Raw genomic sequence first — 16,314 nt, forward strand, 5'->3', positions numbered from 1 at the left:
AATGAGGATACAGCGGTCTATATATGAATGTCAACACAACATAACAGCATTTTCTCCATTCTACCAACATTTTGAGAAAACTGAGGGGAGCACTTTCTCCACATATCTACCTGACAACTCTCAAAAACCAAAACAAAACCCAGAAATGTTCTCCATTGAAATAAACATTGCCCACAGAGGCTACTTCAAGCAGACTGGGCATGTCCTTGATAGAGCAGATAAAAGACAAAATTGATAGATTTGGGTTGTGATTACAAGTGCGTTCCTATGGCTGGAATCAGACTGAGATGAAAAGACTTCTGCCAAGCAGGCAGAGAGGCAGCTTGAAGTTAAGCAAGAGAGAGAGCTGCCTGGATGGGTACCTGGGCACAGGAACCAAAAGGGAAGAGTGAGAAGTAGGCAGAATAACAAACTCATTGCTGGCTTTCAACCTATGAAATTAAGAACTAGCTGTGACATCTAGTAAAATGTACACCAATTAGTCCTCATTTATTTTTAAACACATTAGTGTAAAAGAGAACAGTGTTTGGCAAACACATGTTATTTCTATGTATATTTGTTCAGTTAATTGACTTTTTCTTCACAAGAAAAACACCAGGGTTTTTTGTTTGTTTTCTTACCTCTGTTCTCCTAAGACATCACATTACATGATAATTTCAGTCTCCAGCAAAGGAATCCTGAGGTCCCCAAACAACCGATTTCCCCAGGGGCAGCACTGTGCTTTGAATGTTCACTGCTTGACTCTCCGAACATTGCTCAGGGGAGAGTAGTTAGATAATCGTCTCTCTGGTGCCAGGAAACAAACCAAACCACTAAGCAGCTCTTTTCAAAGCACCTGATCCTTTACCTCAGCGGTTCTCAACCTGTGGGTCGCGACCCCTTTGGCGGTCGAATGACCCTTTCACAGGGGTCGCCTAAGACCATCCTGCATATCAGATATTTACATTACGATTCATAACAGTAGCAACATTACAGTTATGAAGTAGCAACGAAAATAATTTTATGGTTGGTTCACAACATGAGGAACTGTATTTAAAGGGCCAGAAGGTTGAGAACCACTGCTTTACCTCAATGCTGCTTCTCCAAGAAATGCACTTGGCAGAAAAGAGTTATGGCTGAATAGAAACCTCCACCCTAGGTTCCTTTCCAGGGTTAGCAAAGCTGAGTCCCCGAAGGCTGGACAACACCAGTGTCAACAACCTAAAGCAGGAGCCTAAAACTATCAACAACTATTCCCACATTGTAGTTACAAACTAAACATTTTTGAGAAAGGTCTTTCAAAATCTTCACACATTAGAGGTTTTCCTTTGCTCAAAGTTCCACATCAGTCAGGCATATCCTCTGAGAATGCTGCCATGCAAATATCCCATAAGGCAGCAGGGCAGTGGTCATCAGGTTTCAGCAGCTGCAGCCCACAGGCAGGGAGAAAGCCTCACCAGCCTGATCTGCAATGGCTATGGTCTAGCCGTGGTCGGCAAACCGCAGCTCGCGAGCCACATGCGGCTCTTTGGCCCCCTGAGTGTGGCGCTTCCACAAAATACCACGTGCGGGCGTGCATGTACAGTGCGATTGAAACTTCGTGGCCCATGCGCAGAAGTCAGTATTTTGTGGAAGAGCCGGTATTTTGTGGCAGAGCCACACTGACGGGGCCAAAGAGCCGCATGTGGCTCGCAAGCTGCTGTTTGCTGAGCCGCAGTTTGCCAACCATTGGTAGGGAAATCCTTCATTTGGAGGACAAGAAAAGCAAGCTGGTGGGACTTCCATCCCTGAGTTAGAAGGAAAAATGACTGTTTGGGGTCTAGCTTTTCAAACTGAAAGCAACCTACACTCTTGTAATTAAAGCCTAATGCTCCCATAACAATATACTGCTAGAATAAAATCCACACCCGCCATCTGTGCAGCAAGCTAACACAACAACCGAGAAGTTAACCAGCAGACAGTGAAATGAGTGCGAAAGCATGACTGCCTGGGTGGAAATACCTCTTCACCCTTCGCCAGCTGTGTGACCTGAGGCAGGTTACTTACTTGTCCGTTCTACCACCCGTTTATGCATAAGTGAAATGGAAACAACACTAGCAACTACCTAATGTACTGTTGTGAAGAATAATGAGTTAGCATGTACAGCGTTTAGATCTCTGCCTGGCACAAAGTAAGCACCACTGAAGCAGGTCATGTCCTTAAGTGAACACTCCTGAGAGGAATGCACAACCCGACCTTTCCACACCAGAGTGGATTCCTGGTTTCAGTACGATATTGCTATGCAAATTGTATGCAAAAATGTTAAGTTAACCCTTTTTTTCTATTTGTTTAATGAAAAAAGATTGATATTGCTATGCAAATTGTATGCAAAAATGTTAACCCTTTTTTTCTATTTGTTTAATGAAAAAAGATTTTGAAGATGTTTTAGGAAAATACTAAAATATTATTTTTAATGTAAATAATTATTAGATGGAGATTTGTAATACCTAACCCCCCCCCAAAAAAAATACATGTGCTAAAAGATTGCCATGTTTTCAGCATATACTTAGTAATAACTTAACAAGCATGTGAAAGCATTTTCTAAGTTTGAAGTTTCTTCAGTCCATTTCAGCATATTAAGGTGGGAACCTAAAGACAGGTTCTAGATCTGGCTTCACTACGAACCAAAAACATGCCTTATGAGGTCTTTATTTAGAACAAGAAAGACTTCAGATACAGATGGGTGTGCACCTAAGGGGCAATATGGTATAAATTATTTCATACACCTCATTTCAACCCACTTTTAGAAGGAACTTTAATATACTTCCCCTCACCTTGGCTTGGTCTCTGTAGCCAACACTGGGCTTTCTATTTGGATTCCACTTACATACCATCTTGGAGTGCCCCTTGCTGATGTTCTTCCCATTCCTGGTGCAATAGTATCAATTTTAAACATCTCTTCCCTTGAGTCCAGCAGCCCATGTGATACAGCAGAGCAAGATTAACCTGAATATGTTCTGACCAGAAGAAAGGATACTCCCCACACTACCACCATTCCTCTCACCTGTTTGCAGGCTTCTGCCCTGCACACACAGCCCCACCTTTTTACTCTGCTCCTTATAAGCTCAAGCTTCTGAAACCCTCTGTTCATCAGGTTCACTTACGCACTTGCTCCACATCTTTGTGCCCTTCCCCCTCAAAACGTGTTTTTCTACAGCTTTTCTCAACACAAACTCTGATAACTTTCTTGTCCCTGTTTCTATAATAAAAAGTAATCACAGGGTTACGTATATAGAGAAAAAATGTATAAATCCACTTTCTCCTTAAAGGTCATTTGAGTATATGGACTGATTCCTCTGAGGTTAGATGACCCTATTTAAGGTACTTAAAGAAAATGACTTCTGATGTTATAATTTATCTCACCTGTAACTATTTTAGACCTTAATGTAATAGAACAGTGGTTCTCAACCTTGGCTGCACATTAGAATCACCTAGGAATCTTTTTAAAATCCTGATTTCTGGGCCTCATCCTCCGGAAATTCTGTTTCTTTGTTATGGGGTGGGGCCACAACATTAGTAACAAAGAAACAGAATTTCCGGAGGATGAGGCCCAGAAATCAGGATTTTAAAAAGATTCCCAGGTGATTCTAATGTGCAGCCAAGGTTGAGAACCACTGTAATAGAACCACAGAGATAATTATCATATTGTTTTTGCTTATTTGGAATTATTTAAAGGGAAACAATAGGGAAATATATGTAAATTTTGAGAGAAAAGGAGATCAGAGGGGAAAAGCTTAGATTTATCATACCCATGTCAATAAATTTAAAGAGACAGAGCTTGATTTCTACTGATTTTGCTTATGTCCAATAATTTATTTTGAAAGGGGTAAGGAAAACATTTTACTTAAACTGAATCACATTTATTTTGTAGTGTCTTAGACCCTAGAATTTGACACAAAATTGTTTTCCTTTATTTTCTCTTTTATTTATATTTTGTTTTTCACTTTCAACAAAAGTAATACATGATTGTATAAAGTTACATATATGTATATATATACATATATATTGATACGGAGAGGAAAGGAGAGGGAGAGAGAAATAGAAACATCAATGGTGAGAGATAATCATTGATTGGCTGCCTCCTGCATACCCCCACATCCCAGGCATGTGCCTGGACCAGGGATCAAATCATGACCTCCTGGTTCCTAGGTAGACACTCAACCACTGAACCACACCAGCCGGACTGATTGCTTAAAGTTTTAAAAAATATTTTACAAATATGGCCCTAGCTGATTTGGCTCAGTGGATAGAGTGTTGGCCTGTGGACTGAAGGGTCCCAGGTTTGATTCTGGTCAAGGGCACATGTTAGGGTTGCAGGCTCAATTCCTAGAGGGGGCGCATACAGGAGGCAGCCAATCAATGATTCCCTCTCATCACTGATGTTTCTATCTCTCTCTCCCTCTCCCTTCCTCTCTGAAACCAATTTTTTTAAAAAGTTAAAAAAATATATTTTACCAATATGTAACCTAAGTAGTGATAGGCCTCTATAAATGGCCCCACACAACATATACACACATGCAAGATAATCATTAAGCTGCTGGTGTATATTCTTCTAGATTTTCACCCTGTATACATACTAACATATGCAGAGTGTCCCAAAAAAATATAAACACACTTTAACAGCTGACAGGTCAATTTTGAAAATGAAATGTATTTTAATAAACACTGCCTTTATAATTATTCAAAGTGTGTGTATACATTTTTGGGACACCATACACACACACACACACACACACACACACACACACACAGAGAGAGAGACACACATGTAATCAGCATGTTTTTAAATAGGAAAGATTCCATCACTTACCAAAATAAGCCCCGATATTAGTGAGGAAGTGCCTGTCAGGGCCACGTAGAACTTCGGTGTTAACGTATTCAAAAACATGCTCACTGAAAAAAGAAAGAGACAGGGAGAAGAACAAAGAATGCATGAGTATGCCAGTAAAACCAACTGCTTCATTTTTCTTTCTGTTGAAATCATTTTTTTCTGGTGATAAGAATTCTTAGAACTATAACAAAGCCCCAATAAAATGGTTCGGCACTACACAAGCTTAGAATACCAGGTGTCAAATTATAAATCCTGAAAGAAAAAAGCTCCATACAAGGAAAAAGAGCACCTTTTTTATTGTTGTGAATGGTTTTCTTGGATTCATCACCACTGAAAAGGCTCATCTAAGCTGGTTATAACTGTCAGTCAAATAGCGAAGATGTCCTATATGTTTCCTGAGTCTTTGATGAACCAACAAAACAGTATGTCAGCCTTAAAACAAATAAAAAATAACTATATTCAACAGCTATACTTTCCTGACTGGCTCCTGGCACTCTGTTCACATCAACTATACAGTTGACCTGGTTGCCCATTAAGAAAGGTTCACTTACAAAGACAAGCACATACAATAGAGTAAAGATAGTCTATTCAATAAATGGCATTGGGAAATTGGATTTGGACAGATACATGCAAAAAAATATGACTAGACCACCTTCTTAAACCACACACAACAATAAACTAAAAATGAATTAAAGATTTCATTGTAAGACTTGAAACCATTAAAATCCTAGAAGAAAACACAGGTAAAAAACTCTTTGGCATTTCTCTTAGTAATATTTTCTTCTGATATTTTCTTCGGGCAAGGGATACAAAAATAAAAATAAACAAATGAGACTAAATCAAACCAAAAAATTTTTGCACAGCAAAGGAAACCATTAACAAAACAAAACACAACCAGTGGATGGAAAAGATATTGGTTAATGATACACCTGATAAGGGGTTAATATCCAAACTTTATAAAGAACTTATACAACTCAACACCAAAAAAAACAAACAATCCAATTAAAAAAATGGGCAGAGGACTTGAATAGACACTTGTCCAAAGAGGACATACAGATGAGCAATAGACGTATGAAAAGATCCTCAAAGTCACTAACTGTCAGAAAAAAATGCAAATTAAAACCACAATGAGATATCACCTCAGCTTGTCAGAAAAGCTAAAGTTAATAAGTCAACAAACAAGTGTTGACATGGAGGTGGAGAAAAGGGAACCCTCATGCACTGTTGGTGGGAATGCAGATTGGTACAGCTATTGTGGAAAACAATATGGAGGTTCCTCAAAAACTTCAAAATACAACTTCCGTATGACCCAGTAAGTCCACATGTTGGTATATATCCAAAAAAATCCAAAACACTAATTTGAAAATTTATGTACAGCCCCTATGCTCACTACAGCATCATTTATGATAGCCAAAATACAGAAGCAGCCCAAGTCCCCATCAATAGACAAGTGGATAAAGAAGATGTGGTACATATATATAGTGGAATATTACTTGGTCATAAAAAAAGAATGGAATCTTACCAGTTGCAACGACATGGATGGACCTAGAAGATATTACGCTAAGTGAAATAAGTCAGTCCAAAAAAGGCAAATAGCATATGATTTCACTTATATGTGAAATTTAAAAAACAAAATAACACATAAAATAGAAACAGACTCATAGATACAGAGAACAAACTAATGGTTACCAAACGGGAGGAGGGTTGGAAGATTGGGTCCCAAAGGTAAAGGAATTAGAATTACAAATTGGTAGTTACAAAATGGTCACAGGGATGTAAAGTACAACATAGGGAATGTAGTCAATATTTTTGTAATAACTATGTATGGTGCCAAGTGGGTACTTGAATTGTCAAGGAGATCACTTCATAAATTATATAATAATTTAGCCACTATTCTGTATACTTGAAACTAACATGAAATAATATTGACTGTCAACTGTAGTTGAAGAATTAAATAAATGGATAAATAAAAAGAAAGGTTAGCTATATAGTTCATAAATATATTTTATTTATTATCATTTATAACTAGACTAGAGGCCCGGTGCACAAAAATTTGTGCACTTGGGGGGGTCCCTCAGCCCGGCCTGTGCCCTCTCGCAGTCTGGGACCCCTCAGGGGATGTCCACCTGCTGGCTTAGGCCCGCTCCCCGGGGCATCAGGCCTAGGCTGGCAGTCAGACATCACTCTGGCAGCCCGGGAGCCCTCGGGGGATGTCCACTTGCCAGCGGGGAGCAGGCCTAAGCTGCAGTCGGACATCCTTAGAGCTGCTGAGGAGGCGCTGCTGTACTGGAAGCCGTCAGCCTGGCTTGTGGCTGAGCAGAGCTCCCCCTGTGGGAGTGCACTGACCACCAGAGGGCAGCTCCTGCATTGAGCATCTGTCCCCTGGTGCTCTCTGTGTGTTATAGTGACCAGTCACTCCCAGTCTTTCGGCTGTTAGGGTCAGTTTGCATATTACCCTTTTATTATATAGGATAGAGGCCTGGTGCACAGGTGGGGGCTGGCTGGTTTGCCCTGAAGGGTGTCCCGGATCAGGGTGGGGGTCCCACTGGGGTGCCTGGCCAGCCTGGGTGAAGGGATGATGGGTGTTTGCAGGCTGGTCACACCCCCTTCAGGGTGGAAGTCCCCACTGGGGTGCATGGCCAGCCTGGGTGAGGGGCTGATGGCTGTTTGCAGCTGGTCACACCCCCTTCAGGGTGGAGGTCCCCACTGGGGTGCCTGGCCAGCCTGGGTGAGGGGCTGATGGCTATTTGCAGGCTGGTCAAGCCCCCCCCCAGTGGGGACCCTCACCCCATGGAGGTTTGGCCAGCCTGGGGGAGGGGCTGATGGCTGTTTCCAGGCTGGCCACACCCCCTTTAGGGTGGGGGGTCCCCACTGGGGTGCCTGGCCAGTCTGGGTGAGGGGCTAAGGGCCATTTTCAGGCTGGCCAAGCCCCCCGGCGACAGAAGCTCCCGGCCTCTCCTTTTTTTCTTTTTCTTTTCTTATTCTGGGATTTATTTACCTTCTATAATTGAAACTTTGTTGCCTTCAGTGGAGCTCAGAGTCGGCTCCTGCTCTCTCCGGCTCCATGGCCACGGCCGGCTGAAAGCAGGTATCTGGGGTTTATTTACCTTCTATAATTGAAACTTTGTTGCTTTGAGTGGAGCTCAGAGCCGGCCGGGAAGCTTGGCTTCCTCCATCACTGGAGCAACCAAGACTCCTGCTCGCTTCAGCTCCGGGGCTGCTGGCCGCCATCTTGGTTGGGTTAATTTGCATATAGTCGCTCTGATTGGCTGGTGGGCATGGCTTAAGGCATAGTGAAGGTACAGTCAATTTACATGTTTCTCTTTTATTAGATTAGATATGTCACAAACCTTTGACTATCACCAAAACAACAATTGACCTAAAAGGCTTTTTACACACATATTCATATTGTTTACTGAATTTGTTTGTGGAAGTGTTACAGGATTCCAGGGCAGTAGGAATAGAGAAACTGAGATAGGAAGTTAAAACAAGGCCAAGCAGCGTAGGCAGCCAGCTTGTAACTAACAAGCCAATATCTTCCCCAGCAAGGACAGAGAGCAAATGGTTTAAAAACAAACAAACAAACAAAAACCCTCCCTAATGAGAGAATGCAGAAAGGGAGGGGGAAAAGGGAAAGGAGAAAAAGGCAGTTTTATTCTCTAAGCAGGGAAGCCAGCAGTCTCAAGGCTTGGCAAGATAAAGTCGCCAGGTGCTTCTCATGAATTCTGGGGAGGCCACAACAAAGTAAAAAAGGGGTGGGGTGGGGGGACCTTGAGAATGAATCTGTACCAAAATAGTCAGCAAGGAATTTCAAGAACTATAGACAGGAGGGTATATAACACCTCAGACCACCACCCAACTTGCTCTTCAGAATAGCTGAGAGCCCTTCTGTGCTTCATAAGCCAGATGTTTAAGTTTGCTTGCTTTGCTTTTTCAATAAAGGTGCAAGCTTTAATTGGTTTAATAAATTGGCTTTTCACAACGCAGTCAAGGTCTCTCATATAAACTCATTTATATGAGAAGACAAGGATCGAGGCTGAGGACAGCCTTCTCCCACTGACTCAGGGGGCTGTCCTGTCGGGGAACACCTCTCTAGTGTCAGTGAGAGGTGCCTATAACAGAAGGGGACCATATCCACTCCGGATTTAGAATGAAGGATATTAGAAGTAGAATTTTTATGTCATTAGGGGAAAAGGCTTGGCATTTGTCCTGACCTCAGCCCAAAAAAGCACAGTTACCACATCACCATGAACAGAGATCACAGGCTCAAGCAACAAGCTCTCTGTTTATGAAAGAGACCATGGACAAAGAATGGAAACATGAGTCCGGCCGGCATGACTCAATGGGTTGAGCATCAACCTATGAACCAGAAAGTCATGGTTCAATTCCTGGTCAGGGCACAAGCCCGGGTTGCAGGCTCGATCCCCAGTGGGGATGGTGCAGGAGGCAGCCAATCAGTGATTCTCATCATTGATGTTTCTACCTCTCTCTCTCCCTCTCCTTCCTTTCTGAAATCAATAAAAATATACTTTAAAAAAAAAAAAGATTCCACACTCCAGAAGGCCACTTGGGAAACCGACAAATAAACAAGCAATTACCATAAAGTTTGATGAATGTATACATAGTTTCTGTGCATAGAATTTTATGAAAACACATAAAAAGGCTGGGGGTCTGAGAAGAGGATTAGGAGAATAAGTAGACCTTAACCAGACCAAAGAGGGCAGGAGGAGGGATGGAAGGACAGTGTGACCAAATGAAGGGGCCTGCTTTAAAGGTGCTGAGCAAACAGCACAGCCTTTCTAAGCAGCTGTGCCAGTTGAGGAGGGAAGAAGCTTGAGCTATGAACCCTCTGCAAAGAAGCAGATGTGGGAAAATACACTGATTCTATCCTTCCTGGCTAGGGGAATCCTCTCAATAAACCCTCCTACCTCTGTACCCACTCTTAAAATGAAATTGACTTGTAGTCTGTCATTTGTAATCACAAGAGTCTGGACTAACACAATGTGTTGGGTCAGTAGTCATGACTTGACTATGTAAACACTTTCTGAGAGATAGAGAAAGGCACAGAAGGAGAGATCAGCCTAGAGCTATAAGACAAGAGGAGGTACAGCTGAGGTGGCTTTGCTTGGCCATTATAAAAACAAAAACATAGTGATTTGTCATTTCCCACACAGCAGTCTGTGGAAGGAAGCAGATTTCTAAAAAGGAAAAAAACAAAACAAAAACCAAACAACCCTAGTTACAAACCTAGAGCTGGTAACTGCCAGTCTGATTATGAGGTGCCTAACATTCTCAAAATTCCCCTTACATTATTATTGATCCCACATTTCCCATGATTTCAAAAACGTCACCAGAACAGAGTATTCATCTGTTACTCTACGGTTATGAACACTCATATCTGTACTATATACTTTTTAGTAAGTCTCTAAGGACAACCTAAGCATAGAATTCAATAAAATCCACACTTCTAAAAGACAGAGAAAGGTTAGCCTGAAGTGCTTTAGTAGCCATATTATCAACTCCCCAGAAACAGAGCATAAAGGAAGGAGGGGAAAGGTTTTCTACTGAAAATCATTGGCTTGCTGATCCATTAATCATCAAGAATTAACTGATAACCCTGGCCAGTGTGGCTCAGTTAGTTGAGCATCGTCCCATGCACTAATGGGTTACCAGTTCATAACCAGGGCACATAAGCAGGTGTGGGTTTGATCCCCAGTAGGGGTGTGTGCAGGAGGCAACCAAATCAATATTTCTCTCTCTCTCTCTTCCTCTCTCTCTAAAATCAATAAAAACATTTTTTAATTCCGTGATAAATGAACAAATTATTTGAGTTTTTTAAAGAGAGAAAAATAAACATTTCACTCATTTGGTTTTATTTCATTAAGATTGAAGAGCAACAGTAATTAATAATTAGGACATATTTCTCTATTATATCTGGTTACAGAAAGCTGACTACAGTTGGGAGAGATAATGGTGGGCATTAAAAGAAACAGAGATACAAATAAAGAGAAAAAGCAGGACAGAAACATTTAGAGAGTGGAAGGTGCTCATTTAAGACCCTACTAATCTTATAGTCATACTAGATATTCTGGCTAAAATCATTAAGGCCTGGCATTTGGCACATCAATGCTTAATACTTAACACATCAATCTGTCTATCTATTATTTAATGTTTATAACAAAAGCACTTTCACTTATTAGAGAATTAATTGTCACATCAACCCCACTATGTCACAGCTGAAGGGTGACAAAGACCTAAAAACCAGTCGCCCTGCCCTCAAAGCTCAGGCTCATGGCATGACAGGGCACACATGGGGATACTGATGAGAGCCTATTAAGGAATAAAATAGCAAAAGGAAAACAGTAGCCTATCATTGGCAAAGGAAAAGAAGCTATAAATAATGAATGTTTTTAATACTGTACTTATTTTTACTTCTGACCTTTAAAAATAAGTCCACTGTGATCTTATCATTGGAGTGTGCTGCCCCAGGGTGGAAAGGCAGGAAGCCACCCAGAAAGAGGGAAGGATCTAGTTAAAGACTTCCGCATTACAATAAGGCTGTACATTACAGGCCAAACTGCCTGAAAACCAAGGAGTATCTTGACTAGTTTCAGCAGGGTCACTAGCAATTACTTTTGAAAACATGGGGCCTGATAATGTACCTAAAAATTGGACCATAACCTAAAAATTGGGGCATGTGCTTTGAAACATAAACTGGATTTTCCTGAAATGTACAGGCACGTCAGTGTAACCTCTATACTTGCTGAGACTAGACAAAGCAAATTCAAGAACAAACTGGTAAAGATTAATCTAGCTTTGTGAAAAATAAATTCATAAAATTCTCTTAATGTGCTATTTCAACCCAGAGACAAAAATTAAGGCTTTTCATTTGATCCAGCCGGGCACTCCTAACAGGTCACTGGCTCAAAGAATAGCTCACCAGTTATCCAAGGGCAGCCTCTGGGGCTGCATCCTGGAGCGTCTGAATTTGCTGAACTTTAACTTGGCAAGGTCTTCTCTTTTAATTAATGAGTAATTGGGAAGGAACTAAGTACGGCCCTAAGAAGAAACTTGGTAGGAGGGATAGATACAAGGATTAAAAATTAAGTGATTTCTATGAATCATAGGAGAGAGGAGATAAGAAAATAATACAACAGGTGACTGTGGGAAGTGAAGAATCACTCCTGTGAGCAGGAGCTAGAGCACCAGAGGGCTTATTCAGGAATCATGGGTAATGGGCCTGTGAGGAGCCAGCCACGTTTCTGGCCCTCGTGACAATAAGAGCCTCCCTCCACATTCTTCAGAGCATAAGTTATTCCCAAGTTCCATTCCTGGAAAAGACCTGTGAAACAGAGTGAGCACATAACCCTTTGTGTTTGTCTCCGTGGACATAGTGCGCCTCACACAGAGCCCTGGAATGAAGAGGTTAAGGGAACATCAAAGAGTTGGAGGTACTGACTAGAATCACTAGATAGAACTGCAGTTCTACAACAACAACCCAAAATATGGGTCTGCTTTGTCCTGTGTTCCTTTTAATGCTTCATTAAAATATGGCATTTGAAACAAACAAACAAAAAAAACACCAAAAAGTTATTTTAAAAAAATCAGCAATCATTTCAAAAGTTAGGGGAAAAATCCCCAAAAAGAAAGGTTAAAGAAACTAAGCTTATTTAGGCTGTAAAAAGAAGGATCTTTTACCTTTGCAAAAGCATGGATGGACCTCGAGAGTATTATGCTGAGCAAAATAAGCCAGTCAGAGAAAGACAAATACCATATGATCTCACTAATATGTGGACTCTAATGAACAAAATTAAGTACTGATAGAACCAGAAACATGGACTCATGGAACAGACTGGCCAGCGCCCAAGGGCATGAGGATGGGGTGACTGGATAAAGAAGGTGAAGGGATTCGCTAAAGAACATATATGCATACCCCATGGACAGGAACAATAGTGTGGTGAAGGCCAGGGAGGGGGAGGTGGGGGAGGATGGAGGGGAGCAAAGGTGTGAAAAGGGGGACACCTACAATAATGTCAACGTTAAACATGTTACTATAGTAGTAGTAGTAGTAATAGTCATAGCAGCTATACTAGCATTTACTGAACACCTTTTATGTGCCAAGCACTATGTTATGGACAACAGGCCAAGGAGTAAATCACCTGCATTGTGATTTGTCCTTGTACTAAACATGGATGCCCTACAAAACAAATGAAGAGTCAGTTAAGAGATGGGTCCTTTTAACTGGATTCTAGTCGCTGGAGGAGTTATTAAACTTGAGGGTGAGTTTGAAGGCAGCCATTTCAGAAGGCAAAGAAATTGTTGAATTCCCAAAATGGACCATATGTTCCTAAATTTCTGATCTCTGCCTTACTAGATGCTGTGAGAACAATCAATTCAGCCACAGGCTATAGGGGCAGCACCTGCAATCTTGTCCTTCAATCAAGGTCCTTACAGCTTAGGACAAATGCTTCCATTGCAATGGACAAATACGTAATCAAGGCCACAATACATCCCAGGCCCTGAGTCAGAGACATCAGGTGGACTGGGAAATTGTTAATTTCATGCAAAGCAACATTTCTGGTTTAGTCACAAAAAGTTCCAAGTCTACAGAAAGCACATTGAGACACATGTTAGTCTATCAGGAAGCTTCTATCACATTTTCTCAGACCTCCAAAGAGGATTAGGGAGCATACCGGAATAGTTTAATCCACATTGGCATTTTTCCCTGTGAGAATAGGTGATATTCTCTTCTCTCACCTCACTGTTCTTTCAAACCTACGAAACCTCTCTTCTTTCCTGTCAGCTCCCATTAAGGTTGCAACTTCATTTCTGCCCTTCCTCACTTACCAAAGGGTGAAAAAGCGAAAATGGAAAATTTAATAGTTTAGTCTGCACACATGCTAATTTTGAAAAGACTTCCAGATTGCACAGCTTTTAAAATTATAGAACTTGGCACTGTGATGGACAAAACCCTAAGATGCCCCCTATGGCCTTCTGGTGTTCATATCTTTATGCAACTCCCTCCCCTTAAGTGTAGGTGGGACATGTAACTTACTTCTAACAAAGATATGTGAGATACCATCTTGGTGGCAGACATGCAGAGGCTCTCCTTGTTGGTTCAATGAAGCCAGGTGGCCATTATGAGAAGCCCATGTAGCAATGGGCTAAAAGCAGCCTCTAGGGCAGTGGTTCTCAACCTTCTGGCCCTTTAAATACAGTTCCTCATGTTGTGACCCAAACATAAAATTATTTTCGTTGCTACTTCATAACTGTAATGTTGCTACTGTTGTGAATCGTAATGTAAATATCTGATATGCAGGATGGTCTTAGGCGACCCCTGTGAAAGGGTCGTTCGACTGTCAAGGGGTTGCGACCCACAGGTTGAGAACCGCTGCTCTAGGGGCTGAGGGTGGCCTCTGGCCAACAGCTGATGTGAAACTGAAGCCCTCAGTTCTATCACAATGATTGCTGCAATGGCCGGAGTGAACTTGGAAGGAGAGTCTCCCTCAGTTGAGCCTGCAGGTAAGATCACAGCCTGGCTGACACCATGATTACAGCCTGCTGAGACCCAGGTCAAAAGACCCAGCTAAACTGTGTCTGCAGTCCTGACGCACAGAAACCATGAGATAATAAATGTGTTGTTTTAAGCTGCTATATGTGTACTCATTTGTTATGTAGCAGTATAAAATGTATCTAATCATGTATAATTCATGAAAGTAAAAATTAATGTGGCATCTGAAACTCTGGCTAACTGCAGTACGCCCAGAAAGGGTGCCAACTCTATCTGCCCCAAGAGCTTCTTTCATAAATAAAATGCACCTTCAGACTCTCTTGCCATAACATGTTATTCCACATGCTAATGTGGAATTATCTTTGCAAATCCAGTAATACTAAAGCAGAAGCTGAAAGAAAACTTTTAAAAAAAATATGGAAAGCAAGTATCTTCATTTTACCCTAGTGAATAACCTTTATTTTTTCTACGCACATTTTAAATATACAACATTTGTATGTTTCAAAAAACCTTACAAAACCTGTTTTACATCTGGGCATAGCATCAGTCCAATAGAAGACTGAAAGCAAAGCACACCATGGGCACTTTTTCTAATTTGTGGCTTCTGCTTCCCCTCTCCTTGCCTTTCTCCCTGGTCTCCTTGGGCTCTGATAAGGTCATGAGCTTTTATGCATCACAATCCCCTTGATAAATCCTGTGGCATTTAGCCTTGTGAGAAAAAAGACACAGGACATGAAAGTGTATTTTTAGACTCATTCCTACGGCAAGAAATCCTCATAAATCATTCTGTCTACTCTTCCCCGTACCTTGATGTTGCCATGGCAACTTTACAGGTAGGTACACTGTTCTGCTTTCCTGGGCATCTGGCTCTACTGAGAAGCTGTAATCTGGGGAACTCTATGTAGCAGTATTCAGTCTTCCTGGCTCCTCGTCCCTTGCTGGGGGAAGGCCATCTGTCAAGCCATGAAGGACTGTCCAAAGCCAGATATCTGCAAACGTCAGTAACCCTCAAGGACACGTGAAGCAAGATCTCAGATAATCTGTCCCCTTTCATTTACCAGAGGCTGATAATGAGGAACTATACTGTGGTCAAGAACAAGCGAAAGGCTTATATAAGTCTAATTACATTCTTAGCTATTTAAAATGTTTGATTTAGGATTAAAGACCATTTTATGAATCTTCCTGTGTAACATCAGGAAGAAAAAAGACACATCTGTCTCTAATGGGAAAGACCTTCCCCATAGTTATGCTGCAAAGAGAAAGAGGCCTTGTGAAGAAATGGTCCTCAGGGCTCTGGGCACCTCTAGCCTCCAAGCATTCACTGCGCCTCAATCCTCCAGCACCCAGCACAGAGCCTGGCCCAGAGAGGCACTCAATGTTTGGTGACACTGAATGATTGCATAAGGGCAGAGTGCTAGGTGATGAAGTTGCAAATTCCCCAGGATTTCTGATTTTAAAGAACTTCACGTATCTAGAAAAACTTAAAGTCTTTGATAACTGGGACCTATTCTTCTGAGGTGTGTGTGTGTGTGTTTCTGTCCCCAGAGTACTAGAGCAATGTGAGATGCTTATTAGGTAGAGTAGACTGAATGACCAACCACTGATAAATTGAGAAGGTCCCAGACATACTTACATTATCCTCACACAGCAAGATCTTGCTATAGAACCCTCACAAATTATTCATTTGGGATAGTTAATGACTTACACCAGTGGTCGGCAAACTCATTAGTCAACAGAGCCAAATATCAACAGTACAATGATTGAAATTTCTTTTGAGAGCCAAATTTTTTAAACTTAAACTATATAGGTAGGTACATTGTTATTAACTTAATTAGGGTACTCCTAAGCTGGCCTTTGCTAAAAACGTCCTCAATCTGATTGAGGTACGTTCGCTGAGGTCAACCCCTTCCAACTCTCCCATCCACACTCGTCTATCTGAAACAAGTATACAAGA

At 41.5% G+C, this 16,314-nt stretch overlaps 1 protein-coding gene across 11 annotated transcripts in view; it reads right to left on the reverse strand.

The window, feature by feature from the left end:
* ST7 (suppression of tumorigenicity 7) overlaps nt 1–16,314 on the reverse strand; it is a 239,917-nt gene that overhangs the window by 158,606 nt on the left and 64,997 nt on the right. For 6 of the 11 annotated variants that reach the window (XM_005877698.2, XM_014548931.1, XM_005877693.2 and 3 more), the window contains exon 2: nt 4,829–4,911. In XM_005877698.2, the coding sequence (XP_005877760.1) occupies nt 4,829–4,911 (83 nt within the window). Of the gene's footprint in view, nt 1–2,792; nt 2,887–3,122; nt 3,207–4,828; nt 4,914–5,138; nt 5,209–6,371; nt 6,395–13,606; nt 13,686–16,314 lie in introns of those variants that run through there. The other 5 variants (XM_014548926.1, XM_014548930.1, XM_014548927.1 and 2 more) reach the window with 5 other exon arrangements.

The sequence above is a fragment of the Myotis brandtii genome, unplaced genomic scaffold (assembly GCF_000412655.1).
Source record: "Myotis brandtii unplaced genomic scaffold, ASM41265v1 scaffold529, whole genome shotgun sequence".
Lineage (NCBI taxonomy): Eukaryota > Metazoa > Chordata > Mammalia > Chiroptera > Vespertilionidae > Myotis > Myotis brandtii.